This window comes from Poecilia formosa, unplaced genomic scaffold (assembly GCF_000485575.1).
Source record: "Poecilia formosa unplaced genomic scaffold, Poecilia_formosa-5.1.2 Scaffold93, whole genome shotgun sequence".
Classification (NCBI taxonomy): Eukaryota; Metazoa; Chordata; class Actinopteri; order Cyprinodontiformes; family Poeciliidae; genus Poecilia; species Poecilia formosa.
Window position 1 is genome coordinate 1,540,730 of NW_006800032.1, and position 17,828 is coordinate 1,558,557.

General features: G+C 39.0%; 2 protein-coding genes across 2 annotated transcripts in view; both read right to left on the bottom strand.

Moving 5' to 3' along the window:
- Positions 1–7,659, bottom strand: part of cxadr (CXADR Ig-like cell adhesion molecule) — a 53,402-nt gene extending 45,743 nt beyond the window's left edge. Inside the window, exon 1 of the mRNA XM_007557986.2 lies at positions 7,437–7,659. Coding sequence (XP_007558048.1) covers positions 7,437–7,488 — 52 coding nt within the window. The 5' untranslated portion in view covers positions 7,489–7,659. The remainder of the gene's footprint in view (positions 1–7,436) is intronic.
- A 2,538-nt stretch (positions 7,660–10,197) lies between these two features.
- btg3 (B-cell translocation gene 3) lies at positions 10,198–17,061 on the bottom strand. The gene is made up of 5 exons (XM_007557987.2): positions 16,947–17,061; positions 15,115–15,320; positions 14,866–15,003; positions 12,096–12,288; positions 10,198–10,753 (listed from the first exon to the last, which is right to left on the bottom strand). The coding sequence occupies exons 2-5, from the start codon at positions 15,285–15,287 to the stop codon at positions 10,550–10,552; spliced, it is 708 nt and encodes a 235-aa protein (XP_007558049.1). The 5' UTR covers positions 15,288–15,320; positions 16,947–17,061; the 3' UTR covers positions 10,198–10,549.
- Between the last annotated feature and the right edge of the window lie 767 nt (positions 17,062–17,828).

Here is a 17,828-nt window from a genome sequence, read left to right on the forward strand (position 1 = left end):
AGTGTTTCAACAACTTTTTTAAAATGTATTGTTTTAGATGTTTGTTAGATACAAGAATTCAACATATTTTGGTTCTCACAATTATTTTGTTTTTCCAATCACAAATTTCCAGAGTTCCCAGTCCTTCTTTTCCTAATTGGTACAAGGACAAACCCAAAAAATGTTACCAACATATGGCTGCCGGAGCTCAGGGAACCGTAACAAACATGGGCGGATGGAAGATTTGCACAAAAAGATATCAGAAAGTATGCAAGTATATTAATGCAAGTATACTAATAGGCCTGTCACAATACATTTTGCTAGACAATAAATTATCCGAGAAGATACTGTGATAAGCGACATTATTGTTCTTTTGAGACCATTTTATCAGTAATATAGTAATAGCTAAATGATGCAAGTATCCCCTCTTAAAGATCAATAAGTTTTCATTAATAACAAACATTTAACTCTGGAACTAAAAGAGATTTTAAACATCCAAAATATGTCATCAAAGCAACAAATAAAATGGATACTGAAGTCTCAAAACAAAAGAATTGACCTTCAAAAAACGGGCCAGTTGAGATCGACGCACCTGACTGAAGCATTTTGTCATCCAGTTATTGGCAGAAACAGACAAAAGAAAAGTAATCATGAAAATGGAAATTATAGAACCCGTTTGAATTTATCATGCAATTAATTGAATTATTGTTAACAGGCTTATGCCCTACAATATTATTTTTGCTATACTACCCAAGAAACTCCAAGTATATAGTGTCTCTTTTCATGCGAGATAAAAAAAACACTTTAGTCTCCTGGAATAACTAGACGTCTTAGTGGTGTTAAACACGAAGTTAGACCAACATATAAAGTATTAAAAGTCAAAAAACAGAAACAAAGCTTTCTTTTGCTTGATTTAACTGGACTCTAGGTTTTTGCCTGGAGTGTGAAGTTAAACTGGGGAGGTGAGAAGGCACAATCAAACTCTAGTTTGCCTACAAACATAGGTCTTGATTAGACCAAAGTGAACTCTGGTGCTGTTCGAATGTGAACGCCAAGCTGAAGAAGACGACACTAAAATCGAGAAGCGTGCTATAGCGCAGAGCATTCTGGGTATACAATCAAAACAAAAACGTACAATTCTATCATTAGTAGGAAGACTAAAGAGAATCCTACAACCGCTAAATTATAAATTCTCACTTCACTCAAGTTTTGTTTACATTTTAGATACGCTCAGTGTCTTCAGAGATTTTCGTGTCGTTTCCTTCAGTGGTTCTTGGTGAAGCGCCACCACAGGTGAGGAGGAGGAACAGGTTCTTCTAAAGGTGAAAAGAAACGCACCACCTGGAAATGTAAAAACATTGCAACTTTGATCCCAAATCAAACCAAGTGTCCCGGACGTGAAAACACCCTGAGGTGGTAGGCCACAGTCAAAAAGTGCCGCTGTATTAATGAACCAAGTAGAATGCGTCACAAAGTGTGATTATACACCTCAGCAGAAAAATAGATGAGCAAAGTCTGGACAGTATAGAGCCCCACTTATCAATTTCTAAAGGGAATCATCTGTTTTTCTCTGAATTATTGGAAAGTAAATACCACCAACCCTCAGGAAAGCAGCTGAATAAAATAAACCAGCTGGCTGGGAGAGCCAGAAAAAAACCCATGGTGGATAACTAACTCATGACGCATGGAGGCTCAAATACCTGGCAGCACTTGGATGCAGCTAAACGTATAAAGTCTTGACCGATCAGTCATTCTGACACCAACTTTAAGACGGTGAGGTTAAAGCGGAACCAAGGCATCCCACAAAAAGCTTCAGCAGCCCCGGAAAGCCGTTTTCCCGTCTACCTGTAAGGAAGGAATGAGCTCTGAATACAAAGTGGCTGCACTTCAAAACAAGCGGCGCTATTAATCACCTTCCCTAAAGCTCCAGAAGGCAGTAATTTGTCCATTCAGTAATCCAGATATGAAATGGAGGGTGGAGGGGAGAGAGACAGAGAGAGAGAGAGAGCTGAGGGTAATGCAGCAAAGTGAGGGTGCGATCTGCTCTTAGCGCTTCCACACAGGTGAACAGGACAAGCCTGGCATGCTAAAATATTAACGTCTGAGGCTGTGAATATTCATGTGCGCTTGTCCCCCCTCATCAGATCGTAGAGGACGGGCCGCTGTCCCTGGAGTGTAATCCGATTCTGAGCGTCCCCGCTTGGCTCTCAAGGACAAGGGGTTTCTGGGTGGAGAGGGCGTTCGGCGGTTTGCAGCAGCAACATGTTTCAGCCGACAGGAGACGAGCAGCGGATGATGGAAGGTGAACCTGACCTCCGGTTGTTACCATCATCTGCATGAGGCCAAACGACAAGGGCTCAAATTCACTGCTATGCATCTCCGCCCGATGTCTTTAGGAGTTATTCCGTCATGGAAACATGGCAGTAGTTTGCAAAAGGGACAAAAGCAGAGTTATGAAGTAAAGGCGTCCGATTGTTTAAAATAATATAAGAGCTTCATCTACTGCACAACAAACAACCGAACAAGGGGGAGGGTAGATTTCTTAGGCAATTGGAGCACACTCAAGTACACTCCCTGGATGTGCGTGTCTTGTTTTTTGAAGTAGTAACCAGGCAACCGGTTAGCTGGCCAGGGGCTTTGGTTTTAGGCTTATCACATAACATTGTTACAACTTCACCTGCGGTCGGTCCGCTTTAAAGGGATTCAATCTTCCCCAAAATGTTACAGAGTTCACATGAACTCCCACTCTGGTCTGTTCCAACTAGCGGTGTTTCATGGGAAGTGAATCTAAAAGGAGGATGTTAGGAGGCAGGACTTTCCATGCAGAAAACTGCTGACAGGGCAGATCTTCATCAGTGAAGCAAGTGTGGACTACAAAGCTTGCAATTTGCTTTGCAGATTGCCCAAGCAAAAAAAAAAACGCAACCGCTATCAACATACCAGCTCTGCAAACATGTATCTATGAACTGTCTTTTCTTCTTTCTATATGCAGAATATTTTGGTGTGCAGCAACACAAAAGGCTTGCCTTTGAACAGAGAGCGAACCACTGAGGGAGATAGCGACACGGGGTTGGTTTAGCCCAAACCAAGCTTTTACAGCTCTGACGTATCTGCAAGTTATCTGCTCCCAGCCGACCTCAACAACTGAGATTTTACTCAACGGAACCAGTAGGTTTCGTCTTTGTTAGTAGGACAAACTGCTGTGCGCCTTCATGTAAAATGGGTTGTGTTAGCACAAGATGACCAATTACGTTACCATCATGCATTTGGATTTAATAAAAACCAACCCAATATTCACTAAACATATGTATGTATGAAAAGATTTGAATTTGGTTCCAGAAGATTAGAAACAATAAAACTGTTTGTTCCCAGAGCACAAAAAAGACAGTGAGCAAACTGATAAATACCAAAGAGAACAGTGTTAAGATGTAAGCAGGTGTAGCCTTTTATGATGGTATTTCAGTAATTAATGTGTCCATTCTTTCTGTTTTTGAAGATTACTTTTTTTTTTTCCACCAAAGTACCTCTTTGGTTTCAGAGAGCTGTCAGCTAGGCTCAAGGCCTTAATCGTTTTTTGACAAGTGCATTTTATAGCTTCTATTTATTTGCATTTTGAATTCAGGTCAACTTATAGAAGGAATGATTGAAATGAAATGGAAAAAAAATAAATAAATTCTAACATTTTGTAATTTTTTTTAGAAAATGGTATGAAACATATACATATATATAAAAAACTAATCTAAGATTTTATTTGAAGGCATATAGCCCAGCCCCAACTAAAAGTATGGACTTAAACGTCAAGTTGTCTCTTGAAACACCAGAGGTGCTTCCTACAGGATCTTCTTTTTGAGAAGTATTTGGATTTTCATCCAGTTTTTAACCAGCACACCAACCAGAATAGACAAATATGAAAAAGAAGAAAACTCCCTCTCTCTCTCTCTCTCTCTCCATAGCAGACATGTGCTCTTCCCTCATTGGAGGCAATAAAACAACAGCAGTAAGGATTTGGATTTAACATGTGGAAGAGGCTATTTTTCATATGTTTTCCACTAAACGTCCCATCTACTGACGCTTCGCTGTAGGAACTCACTTAAGAACCCAAGTATGACTAATTTTTCTGTTTCTCTCGGTTTCATTAAGCTGGAAGAAAAACTATTTGCTGGTGCTATTATATCTCTATTGTTTACATGCAGCTAATTAGAGGAAAGAAACCATGTCTGGTTATTTCAGTAAATTCAATTTTTTTGCCCGCCATTTTGCCTCAGCTCTTCTGTCAACATCTTGCGTCGCATAAACAAATCGACAGGAAAAAAAATGGAGCAGACATATTCCACTTGTTGTTTAGCCATTAAAGAGGGCTCTCCACATCACCATTCATTTCAAAGCCAAGTCAGAAGAATGCCATGAGTCCTGCAGCTATTTGTTCTTGTCTGCCGAAGTGGAACGGAGCTCACATAACGAGACCATGGTGCTATTAAGATGGTAATGAGGCCAAACTAGCGTGGACACAACAATATGAATCATGGGACAAAGACAGACTCAAAGCAACACTCTGCTGGCCTTATATTACACACAATAACCGGAACTGGTACATGCAGAGATGCGCTCAAAGATCCGTAACAAAGAACTTCTGCATTTCATTTGACTCTGCAACTGAGTCAGACCGCTGGAATGCAACTCCCCTGTCTGTAGCTCGGTGGCTAACCCAGCAGAAGTCTCCCGTAGTTCAACATGCACCATGACATATCACTAACTAAAGCCAAAAGACAACTGGGTGGCTAATGTTTCACTCTATTCTTCACAGAGGGAGGAGTGATTGTGTGGTTTCAGTTCAAATTCCAGCACACTAAATGCCACGCCCGTACTAATGAGATCAAGCTGTGTATTTGCTCGTTTTAAAAACAAAGAATGGGTTAACTGTGCTAAACATTAAAAGATACCAGTCAAGTTTGGGGGTTTTTTTACACTAACAAATGCACACCATCAATAAAAACAACCTACCTGTCTGTAGATTTCAACCATCACATTTTACACAATGCAAAGTCTCTTAAAAGCACACCGAAGAAAAATATTCATGGGTATTTGCGTCAATGACATCACACGAGGCATTGACCAGGTGGCGTTAGTAAAGACTACTACAGATTAGCCACTTTTGATCAATTTCAGCTAATTCTCAAGCATTTATAATCTAATCTAGTCTGACTTCTTAACACCTCTTCCATGGGTTTTGACTGGTGCTAAATGTTCCCCAAATATGCATAGCAGGCTTTCCCTCAGTGTATTATAAGCCTGGGGGGCCACCAGGCTTTACTTGGGCCCCCAACAGGCTTAGCATTGCTTATGTATTTTTTATTTTTTTTATGTTTGAATTTGTTAAGATTTTATAGTTGATGTTCAGGTATTAATCTTCCAATACCACATAATTATCAAGTGATATTTTCAAATTTCCTGTCAACTTTAAAAAAATTTTACCTCAAAAACATGGTGGCTAGCTGGATGAATTGCTGTTGAGCGCCCGAACCACCGGGCTTAACAAGTTTTCTGTGGGAAATCTTGCATAGTGTATGCAATTCCAGTAGATTCTCATCTCCCTTCAGTGCTTTGTCTGAGATTTCTCCCACTGAATTTGATTCCTCAGGAGACATTTCATCCTATCCAATCAGCAAACAGAAGGAGTTGTGAAAGATGACGTCAATTTTGCGCACTGTTTAAGAGCTGTAGTCTACCTTATAGGGCTGGAGTTTGGAAGTGGACAAAGTGAATGAAGATATTCAGTCAGTCTTGGCTACACTTCCAAACATTGAGCACTGAAAGTCAGAACAAGATTAATGTTTAAAGACATTGGCTAAGATGTAGTCTGGCTCTGCACTTCTCTTTTCGCAGTGGGGGATGGATGTTTACGGCACACGCAATTTTCGGGAAGCTTCCTAGCATAGCTTCCTTCCCAGTAGGGCCTGCGCATTACATATGTGACAGCCAAACGTTAGCAATTGGGTAAAATCAAATCAACTCCAGAGGCTATTAGCATACTAAGATACACCTCAAACGTTTTGCTGCATGAAGTCACTACCTTTGCAGGAAGTCGAAGAAAAACATTACGAGATGAGCTGCAAAGAACGCTTATTAGTTGTTTTATGCTGTGATCTCACCAAAGGCACATGGACAATGTTTCAAAACACAAAAACAAAAGAATGACAAAATGTGACAATAAAACATTGCTCTTTTGGTGACAAACTTTACCTAAAGCTTGTTTGATTTACACATGAATGATGACTAGAAACTCAAAGTAAAACACCATGTGTCTTCAAAATAAAACGTGAAAAGGATCTGATTTGATTGATTGAAACATATGATCTTGATTAGAAACTGGCAAAATTGCACAGATAAATCCCCAGGGGACAAGAAGAAATATATATATATATATATATATATATATATATATATATATATATATATCATCCAATCAGGTGTTTTACACAACACAATGCACTTCCAGAAACGCCAAGAGCCAACAAAAATCCCTTTACGGTGCTGATCATTAAACTTTAAATAGCTGACTTTCTTCCTCTGAATCATTTAAACCAGCAGAGAAAATAAATCTGCCAACATGAGCAAACGTGTATTTAAGTTGATATGAAAGCCGGGATTTCAGACTGGATAAGGGGGTAGAGACGGAGAGGTGGGGTGGAGGGGTGGGTTAAAACTGCTGGCAGATGGCAGACTAAAAAAGCAGCACTTTGAAGTCCTCCAGCCACAGGTTTAAAAGCGGATCAAGCTTTTGTGTTCACCAGCGAACGATAAACCAAAAGACATCGCACAGATGCAGACGTTTGTGACATTGAATTAAAAACAGTCCTGGCGTTTTAGCTGCTATCATAAATCAATACATTTTTAAAGTAGTCGGTAGAAGGCAGCCACCAAAAGAAACTGATCAAATTAATAATCCAATACCCTGTAACTTTAACATGGTGGCTGATTAGGATAAAACGGAGAAATGTAAATAATTGCCGAATTTCAATTTCGTTCCGTTATTTCCTGTAGGACGGCTAGGAATTAGTGGCAAAATAAATAGCAGACCTATTAAAAATCAAACTTTACAACAGTTATTTCAATTAAACCTCACTTTGATAGCACGCTTGTTTGAGCTTACTAGCTAACTAATCGACCTTTGACTCCCAGTTTCTCCCTTCGGAGTCATTTAATTAGTTTACATTTATATGTGCTTTAGTTAACGGCAACTATCAACTTCGACTGATACAAAACCCTCCAAAAATTAAGCACTTAGTCAAAGCTCGACGAAAGCAGTTAACAGTCAGAGGCTAACGACTGACCATCCTGTTGGACTGCCCTGTTGTTTTTTTTTTTTGTTTTTTGTTTTTTTGCTCTGTTGTCGTTTTTACTGAGGGGGAAAAAATCATCAAAGTACTCAGCTTTCGTGTGGTTGTCTGGAAACTTACCTGGGAGGAGGCTCAACAGCAGAAAGCAAAGCCGGGGGTTCGAAAGCTCCATCCTTGTGTGAAATATCCCAACAGTTCTTTGGAGAAACTTGCCGAAAGAAGTTGCACCGATACCGACTGGAAAACGTCAGCCTCGCTCTGTTTCCACCGAAGCATCCAAACTCCACTCCGCCTCCTCCGCTGCTCCCCGTGCAGGTGCACAGCGAAGCGCGCCGCAGGCCGTCACGTGACACCCACCATGACGCGCGCATAGACGGTTCAGGGACGCCCCCTGCTGGCGAAAAAGAAAACGGACAAGGTCATCGAGAAATACGTCGTGTCAGAAGAGAGTTTTGTTTTTAGTAATTAATCATCCTATAAATTTGATGGATTTAACGCTCTTGATACACGCAGTGGTTCTAAGATTCAGGATGAAAATAATGCACAATGTTCTTGATGGCTGAACATATGGTAAAAGAAGGTGACACATTCAGTACCCGTCTTTACAAAGTTCCTTATAAAGCAGAATTGGAGAATTGGGCAGATGAACTTTCAGCAGGGCTAGCAGTGCATCCAGAAAATATTCTGGTACTAGCCTTTGCTTCCTTCTTCCTCATTTTGTCACATTACAGGCTTATTAGTATGGATTGAAATGTGATATCAAACAGCCCCTTAATGACAAAGTAAAAGCTTGTTTTCAGATATTTTTGATAAATTAAAAAAATAAACATTTAAATATACCTTTTGCAGCCTTTCTTAACTCAAACTTGAGCTCAGGTGCATCTGATTTCCACTGATCATCCTTGAAACGAAATGATTTCAGTCCACCCGATGTAAATTTAGTAGAATGCACATTTGGAATGGTACAGGGTTTCACGGCTGACATTGAATAAAACAAAACAATGAAGGCCAAAGAATTCTCTTAGACCTCTGAAATTGAAAGTTTCAGAGGATCACAGTCCAAATCTGCACGTGAGATACAGTTGTTATTGTATGCATGTGCGAGCAGGCACAGACACTGTTGCTGTTTGTAATGAAGTGTTCATCCTGTCCAGGCCCTAAGAGTTATCCAATTGATTAGGTTCTTTTTTTCTGTCTTTTCTCAATCTGGCAAGCTAACACTTATTGAATTTTCATCTAGCACATAGCAAATCCATTTTGCTCTAGGCTCTTTATACAACAGATCTTATGTTACTGTATCACGTGGCTGTTGTTTTTCTCTGGAACATGTTCTCTGCCCAGGGACTGCAGATTAGCTGTCCTAGTAACAATGGAATACAATCAGAATATGCATTTCTGATTGATATCCAGTGGTGTGCGCAAACATTGTGGGAGGCAGGTGCTTGAAAATAGAAATAGGGAAGAGATAGTTTTTAATACGGGCAATATGACTTTCATGGTCAGAAGAGGCAGTAAGGACAAAAAAATAGGAGGTCCCTATTTCTGTTCCAGCCAGTAGAAACAGGGAACTCCTTGCAGTATCAACGTTGAATGCACTGCAAGAAAATATTGCTGTGCCTTGAGTGTTTGGTACAGTTGAAATTGATGTCTCAATCACAACGTATGCTTCTAAGCAAAATTGACTGGAAATTTGGGTGGTTAGTGAGGTTGGACTCCATTTTGCCACCTTTGCTTCGAAATCTTATTCAGATACTTTTCAGTGACTTGACTCGCTAAGTGAAACAGTACACACGAGCTGATGTTATCAAGCCTTTATCTACGTCAATTACAATTTTCTGCTTGCAGCTAATTAAAATATATTGAAGATTAGAAGGTTACATCAAAACAATGAAGAAAAACAAAACCCTATTAACACAGAAATGTGATCTTAATGAAAATTCTTTAATACCTCCTCAGAACATATGTTCTAATTTATTTGATGGCGTTAAAAGGAGTAAAACCAACAGCAAAAACAGCTTTATAGATAGCAAAACCAAAAGATGCCAGGTTGTCTACTTTAAATCCTGTTCTGAGTGTTGCAGCCAGATGTTACGGCATATGTTGGCAATATTGAGGGTTTTAAATTCACACCAAGATAAATACAATATTTATCTTCCTTTAGCACAAACATATCTTCAGAAAAGAACATGTACTGAAACTGTTGCTTGTTGGTGCAAAGCCTATTTATATAAAAGTAAACATTGCATTTAATTGGTAAATTAACATCTGGGGGGAAATCAGAGGCACAGAATACACCTTGTTTGAAGTTTCCACGGTCCGTGATTGTTTGGGGTGTTTTCTGGTGTTTTATCTACTGGATTTTTTTTAAATCCTCAGTCAGAGCAACCATCGACTCATTTCTACTGAGAGGTTTTGATCTTCATGCAGGACTTGGTACCAGAACGAACTGCCTAAGATACCAAAAGCTGGTTCATTATTACTGTTTGATTGCCCAGCAAACTGACGTGATCTCCTCCATGTCGCCTTGACGACGCTATTCATGCAAAAAGGAACCCCAGTCAAGTACCGAGTACATAGAACTGAACATGCGGCACTTTATAGAAGCCTGAAATTTCTATTAAAGTGTCGTTTTTTATTTTTTAAATTATAGGTTGTTTTCTAAAACACTAATTTTGGCATTAGCTGTAAGCCATTATCATCAAAAGTGTAATAAATAAGTCTTGAAATATTTCACTCCTATCATGAATCATGAGCTTCACTTTCTGACAAAAACTAAACTTTCTGAAGCCATTCCAATATATATATATATATATATATATATATTATTTTTTTTAATATACCTGTACGTTATTTGAACAAAACAGCAGAGGAATAAACAAGGTGTGATGCTTGGAAATGTTTAATAAAAGTTTATAACATTAAGCCTATACATCTGAAAATCTTTGCTTAATAAATAAAACATTTCATCACAAAGGACATTAAGCTGCATACATGAACGTCTCCTGTAGTAAAAATACAGTACTTCACAAAATTACACATGTAGAATTCCAATTTTATTGCCTAATTTCATACAATTTATTCCAACTATAACAAAAAGATCTAAAGTGCAAAAAAGACTGAAAAACAATATTTGTGTTATAAAAATTCATGTTTCTTTAAAAAAAAAAAAAAAAATCTCAGTCAAAGTTTTTTCTAGGTTTAATGTCCAGTGTGAACAACAAGCACCGTGGTCCCTAACTGTAACTATGTGCCACGTTCTGTTGCGTGTCCCAGTAGTCAGGGCACGCTCTGTAGACGGGAGGGATCCAAACGTTGCTCCTCAACGTGTGGGAGGCTCTGCCGCGAGGCCTGTAGCCGTAGTGAGGCCGTGGAAGGATGTGACCCTTCCCAGGCACCATCTTTTTGGGGTGCCAGGAAGGGGCTCCAGGGTTCATGGTCTAAAACGAGAGGAAAAGTCGTCAGAAGCGGATCGTTGATGCTTTATTTTTGGTTCGCTGAACAAAAACAACGGAGCATCATAGCTGTCAGACATAGACGGTGATGTTTTATTACATTCCTGGTTCAAGCTACACAAGAGTTCTCATTATACAACTAATGGGAACTCAAAATACACAAAAGAAAAAGTGCCCTTAAAGAATTTAGAGGAGCAGAATTATGTTTTTTTGCGACATAGTGCCATTTTCTATCACAATCAGGTAACTATGCTACCTTCAGTTGTTATAAAAATGCTATATATATTAAATATGACTTAAAGAAATGTTACTTCATAATTCAATGCCTTGAAATTGGACATTTGTCTCTTTAAAAACTTCTGCCCTTTCTGAAACTCCACGTCCAGGAAGCCATCACATTGCTCCTAGATCAACTCTTTACAAATGTTTTTACCTCAGTTTCACTGAGAAACGGCTCATCTAACAAGCTCAGCAGGTGTTTGCTAATTGCTGCTGGCTAGTCTGAAGGACCTGAATAGGGGGAGTCACTGCAGATGGGTGTGCTGTAATTGTAATTGAAACTGCAGCTTTGATGAGGAAATGTGCCTTGAAGACAGCACTAGTTCCAACCTGCCATCTTGCAAGGCTGAATGGTTGCCATGGGAGACTAAAGGATTTCTCAAACATGCATTAAAGAATCAAAGATAGACCCAAGGTGTGGTTTTGATGAGGGAACAATCTTATAATATGATGTAGAGCTCAGAAAAGTCGATTTTCCATAATACTGCCCCTTTAAAAAAAATGCTAATGTGCTCAAAACTATCTTCTAACAAATAATAATGATGCTACTAACTAGCTGCGTTTCCACTGGCCACGTAACTGTGCAAATAAGAATTCCGAAAATAAATTACTTAATGAGAACACAGTAATTTCTTTCAAAAAAAACTTTCCATAAAATTTTTTTGCGCTAGGATGAGGTGGATTTTCGGCTGCATTAAAATTACTGTATTTCTCAAAAACTGCAATGGAAACTCTTTTTGCAGGTCACATGATCAACATGTTACTACTGGCAGAAAAGACGAAGATGACGGCAGGAAGTGGCAGGAGGACAATGGCGTGGCATGATTTTTAATGACTTATCGCGTGAACAAACTTTTTCATGTTTTGTTTTTTATTATGTTCCTTATTTAATGGAAACGTTGCGATTACAAAAATGTATTTTTCTGGCATTAGTAGAATATCTACAACGTTTCGCATACATTTGTAACAGAAATGAAGCTACTGAGAAAATGAAAAGAGCCAGGCCAGGATTACAAGATCCTACACAGGACAGGATAGAGCACAGTACCTGGTGGGTCCAGCGGCTGTTGGGGACAGTGAGGGGGGAACTGCTGGTGCTTTCCTCGTCAGAAGAAGAACCCGAATGGTAGTCCGATGTCACTCTCTCCAGAGCGCTGGTCACCTTCTTTGCAACATCTTTATCATCCTCATCATCACTCCTGAAAGTGGCGACTGAGAAGCAAGGATTTTGCTCTCCATACCTGGCAATTGGAGAAAATAAGGAAAACATCAACTACAGACCATTCTGTTGGAGAAGAAGAAAGGCCTCTATGCTGGACATATTTTTTTGTTTTGAATGAATCTTTGAAGAAAAAAAAAATCTTATCTAGGGTTGAGATGATTGATTACTGAAATAATTGTAAACAAATTTAGTAATCAGCTAATTGTTAACTGGAGCATACAGAGTATGCAAGGCAACATATTCAGAACAGCAATTAAAGCCAAAGCTGTACAAAAAAAATGCACATATTGCATTTAAGATAAAAACAATGCTGTCTGTAAAAATGTTTTTAATAAACTCCTCAGGTGGTAAATAGTTTTAATTCAATCAGTTCAGATTTACTGAGTAGGTAACATTTTATTACAGTTTAGGCAATAAAATATTTACTTTCTTATTTAAAAAAGTAATGACTTTATTTATCTATTTGCATCTTTTAAGATGTAAAAGAAATGTAAAACAATGTAAAAAAAAGAAAAGAAAAAAAAGGCTGAAGTAGTTACAGAAAACGAATGGGTAACACTATTTGAAGGGTCAATAAGATTGACATGACACTATGGGTGTAGCGATACAATAATTTCACGATACGATATACGATATTCTGGTCACGATACAATATGTATCACAGTATTTGTTGAACGATAGAATTCGCTACGATTCAGCGCATCTTTACGATTTTCTGAAAGATTTTAGAAGGACAGAGTGATTTTAGTGACATTTTGTGTTCCACAGACTTGAATTTAACTAACTGAAAACTGATTAAAAGCACCAACTACACAATACCTGACTCTGATTGGACAGTCTAACAGTCTGCAGTTGGACAAAATGAATCAAAGATGCAGTGAGAGAATTAGTTTGTCATTTAATTCATGTGGATTTGACCTAAAACTCAAAAGTTTAAACGGTAATCCAGGAGCAGAGTGGGGAGATTATCAGCCTCTGTAGACTCTCAATATGCAAATGATTGCACTTATGATTTTTCTTTTGGACACTGTGGCTGCATTTTGGAGTAAAAATGCAGCCACAAATGCAGTCTTTTGGACTATGGGGAAAAAGGCTTTTCTACCTTGGCTCCCGGAGTTAGCCGTGGCTGTAAGCTGCTTTCTTCTAACTGATAAAGTAGTGGCTCCGCCTCATCCCGTAGTGATGACTCCTTGCAGCTACGCAGCGCCGCTATTCCCCTGCTTGGATCTCTGACTGCCAGGATCTCATAGTACTCTCAGTCTCTGATACTCTTTGTCTGTTGCTAATAAGAATGATCGATCAGCCATTATCATCATGGAAATCCTCACTGCGCCGTGGGTTCTGGCTGCATTCCTCTTCGTCTTCCTGCTCAAAACACAGCGCCACTTTGGATGTTATCAACCCATGTTCATTCTTCAGGTAATCCTTTATATACAGAACAGAAAACGCTAAGCTAAAAACTAATTACGAAGTGAATGCTACCAGTCGAAATTTGCATTAATTTCGCAATCTCACTGCTTTTGCAGCTGCTCCTTTCGCGCCGCTACTCCTTCCCGCTTCTCTTTCACGGTTACTTGCGCAACTTTACTTCGTTTCTCAGCAACAAAATACAGCCCATCATTATTTATTGAAGATTTTACATTTCCAAAAACACAGGAATCTAATGTTTTGTTTCGTACATTTGGAAGCTCATTCCCTCTCACATAATCGGAAAAGCCGGGGAATGGCGGCGCTTTTGATATTTGGAAAAATATGGTTTACTAATTTTAGCATAACTCCGGTTATACTTGGCCTATTAACACAATTTAAAAACTGGTGTGTAGTTTATAATGTGCACTTTGAGCTCGAGTTGAAAGTTAGACTGAGGGAGGCGGAGTCTTGCTGCTACGCCGTAACAAACTAGACATTAAAAAGGGCTATACGGCTATGGACCCCTATGGTTTCACAGATGGATACTCGCGGGTGAAAAATCGATACTTTCCGAGGGCGGAAAATATCAATATATATCGCCGAATCGATTTATTTATATAGCTCTACATGACACTGTTATAAACATGACATAACACCTGTCATGAACATAAAGGAGTCTTTATAAATGTCTATAAGTGTCATTCGGTAAATAATGACATTTTTAATGCAAAGTTGCTCTAAAAGGTGCATTAAAAGTGGCAACTTTGCATGATTTTGTAAATTATGATAATTAATGCAAAGTTGGCATTTTTAATGGACTTTCAATGCAACTTTGCATTAAAAGTGTCATTATTTACCGAATGACACTTCATGACAACTGTCATAAACATTCATAAAGACTCCTTCATGTTCATGACAGATGTTATGTTAGTCTTATGCACACCCCTTCAAATAAAGTGTTACCAAAGAATGTGCCTTTTTTTGTCCTGTTAACTGAATAATAGACAGATTAATCGATTATTAAAAATAATTATTAGTTGCATCAAGAAGGTATGAAAATTGTTTTTTGTTATGTGTATTAGAGGAAAGTTTTATCACTTTTGTAATATTAAATACCTTGTAAAACATCTAGCAAATAAAAAAAAAATAAAATAAAATAGAAGAAGAAAGGTTGACCAAGTCTCACCTGCAACAAACCTCTCCAGGATCCACCCACAGCGTGAGCTCACGAGGAAGTCCCAGGTCACTATATTTTATCCCGCTCTCCCGGCAAGCCCGAAGGAGATCCGGATCCTGCCTATTGAATCTGTTTATTCGGATGCACCTGAAAAATCCCCCCCCAAAAACAAACAAAACCATGTTTTGTTTAACAACTAAAAGCTTATTCTCAGTACAGACTGATTTAACATTCAGTGCTGTTAATTATCAACAGTACCTGTATGCCTGGCCTTTGCTGGGGCTTTCGGGGTACCAGTGACCCTTGAACTTCTCCTGTAGCGCAACAGCCAGCCTCTCGATAAACAGCTCGATCTTGTCAGATTCCAGCTTCTCCCCTTTCTTCACGAGTCTCTTAAGAAAGAAAACCACTGCTGCTATCTCTCGCATCATGTTTCACGTCTGGTCATTACGGCTCGTGAGCTCCTGCAAGAAAATTGGAATTGAATGAGACTCACAGAACCAGACAAGTGCCTTGTGTGTTTAAATGTTTCTTTAGACAAATTACTAGCCTACATAACATAATCAGTTTGGTACTTGCATGTGAAACTGAACCTCTCTACCTCTGCAAAGGTCTGAAAATCAACCACTGTCCAGTTTTGCTCTTCTGTGAGAGCCAGAACCCACTGTTGCCAACTTAGTCACTATATTTACAGACTTTTCAGGAAATAAATAAATAAAAAATTGGAATCGGCACTTTTAAAGATCAGTGATCAGCCAGAAAACTGCAATCGGTGCACCCCTACAACACAATACTCACCTGTCCAAAAGCAAATCACAAGTCCACAGAAATTACACAATACAACAATTTTTAGAGCCATCAATTTTTTTTATTTCTTTTAATTTAGCAGACAAAGTGTCAAGTGAAGGTCTTTGTTGGAAATGAGAAACTGCCCCTCCTTCCCAGATAAACAGATTGGCTAAAAATGAAAAGCATGAATATAAAATACTGAGGCCACACCAAAAATCATTCCAGTCTTTGTAAACATTTCTCCAAGTTATACATGCAAGCGAATCTGCCATCTGGAAACGTAAAGTTTACTCGTGCACAGATGGCAAACTGGCTCATGTAGATGCCTGGTTTTTGTTTTATGGAGCTCACTGGTGTTGTAATTACAGTAAAGTCTACATGCTAACAAATCAGGGTGAAATTAGAAGCCTTATGAGAATGTAAAATGCATGCTATTTTACTGACTGGTATTTTCCTAATTTATATATTTAAAAAAAACACTGAATGATGGTTATGATCGCTGCATTTCCATGTGACGTTTACACAGATTGCATCCGATAATTTATCATCTGCTACATCTTGCATAACTTTACTGTATATTACTGGACCAGTGTCTGAAATAAAAGGTAGATAAAACTGTTGAATTTCTTCATTTTTTACGAACTACCGATTTAAAGTTTTTGAGAGAAAACATTCAGAAGCTCGGTGAAAACTGAACAGTCAACTACCCTGGTTAATGGCCATTCATAGCGCTTAGCGTTTTGTTTCTTCGCGTTCGTGCGTATGACGCTTACCAAAGATCATTCCAATGAGGGAAAGACGACACTAAGGTAATAAGCCACTTTCAAAAGCTACGACAACGTCTCTTACGAGGAGATGGACCCACTCAAGTTTAACGGTCTGTTAATTAAATAGGTCCTGGAAAGGCGGGCTGTGACGCAGACGTTCCGTTTATTCCCGCACGGCACGCTCCATAACAAAGCTAACCGAGGCTAGCTAGAGCTAACGGCTGGGGACGAAACAGCTGGCTCGGTTCACTCATAAATTAACTCAAAACTAAAAAGGAACCGGTATAAGCATTTTAGCTATAATTCCAAGTCGTTTGTGTGTATAGAAAACAATTACTCTCTTGTTATAATCGAAACCAAGCACAAGCTACATAATTACCACGCTATGTTACGGCTAACATCTTCATCTTGCTAACAGCCCGGGTAAGTTGCCACGGCTACAGAGGAAAAAATACAACAGCAAAATGTAACAGACAAACAACACGGTCCCATTCTTATTAAACCATAGCGCCCAATCGTTTGAACTCAGGTTACCTTATATATCAACGACGTCCCTCGCAGCATGGACTAAAAATGAATGGTCAGAAATGTGTGGTTAACGGAAAACTCTTGACTCTCCATGGTGACTCCGCCCATTACAGTTTCGGCTCCGCCTACTCATTTTCCTCATTGGTTAAAATTGAGTTCTGCATCGCATTCATTGGTTGAATATATGTCTATCAATGGTGAGTCATTTTTGTGACTCATGTCGTTAGCTGTGTGGGTTGCAATCACGGGTGTAACGTTGCGTTACCCATCCTCAAACATTGAAAAGGTGGACAAAGATATTTTTTTAAATTGTTTTCAACCTGAAGGCAGCTTTGAATTAAGAATATTAAGGTGTTTTTTTTTTTAAATAAAGTATTGTAAAGCTTTATGCGCTTTTTTGTCCTCAGGGTGGCGCTCTTTATGCGTTTATCCCATGAGGGCTGTGGGCAAGAAGGCTCTCCTGTATTACAGTGTAACTGAAAAAGCCTGACTAAAGACACTCGATGCAGGACAGCTTGTGACTTTCTTTTCAGTGGAGCCTTCTCCCGAGTCAGGTTAAGACTCCCACAGAGCTGCTCTGCACAAGCTTGTAGGACTCGGGGGCTGACAGCATCTGGACCTGTTCTGGTTCAGTAAATATGAAGATAACAGTATCACGTTGCACGTGTAACTGCAGGGGGCAGTGTCGCACCACAGAGTGAAATATTGGGACACAAAGATGTGCTTTGTGCAAGCAACCAGTGATGATTTGGCCATGCAAATAAATAAATAAAAAATAAAAAAACCCCGACAAAATCCCCCCATACTCTTCACCTCATAGAGATCACTTGCTTCATTGTTGAACTTTGTTTTTCCCTTTCCTTCCTTTTCACAATTATTTAAAAATTC

What these genes read in the sequence shown, in the direction of transcription:
- btg3 (XM_007557987.2), bottom strand. Translation starts at nt 15,287, where the DNA reads ATGATGCGAGAGATAGCAGCAGTGGTTTTCTTTCTTAAGAGACTCGTG. An exon ending in CCTGGAGAGGTTTGTTGCAG is followed by an intron (nt 12,289 to 14,865) that starts GTGAGACTTGGT and finishes TCCAATTGCCAG; the next exon opens with GTATGGAGAGCAAAATCCTT. An exon ending in ACAGCCGCTGGACCCACCAG is followed by an intron (nt 10,754 to 12,095) that starts GTACTGTGCTCT and finishes CTCTCGTTTTAG; the next exon opens with ACCATGAACCCTGGAGCCCC.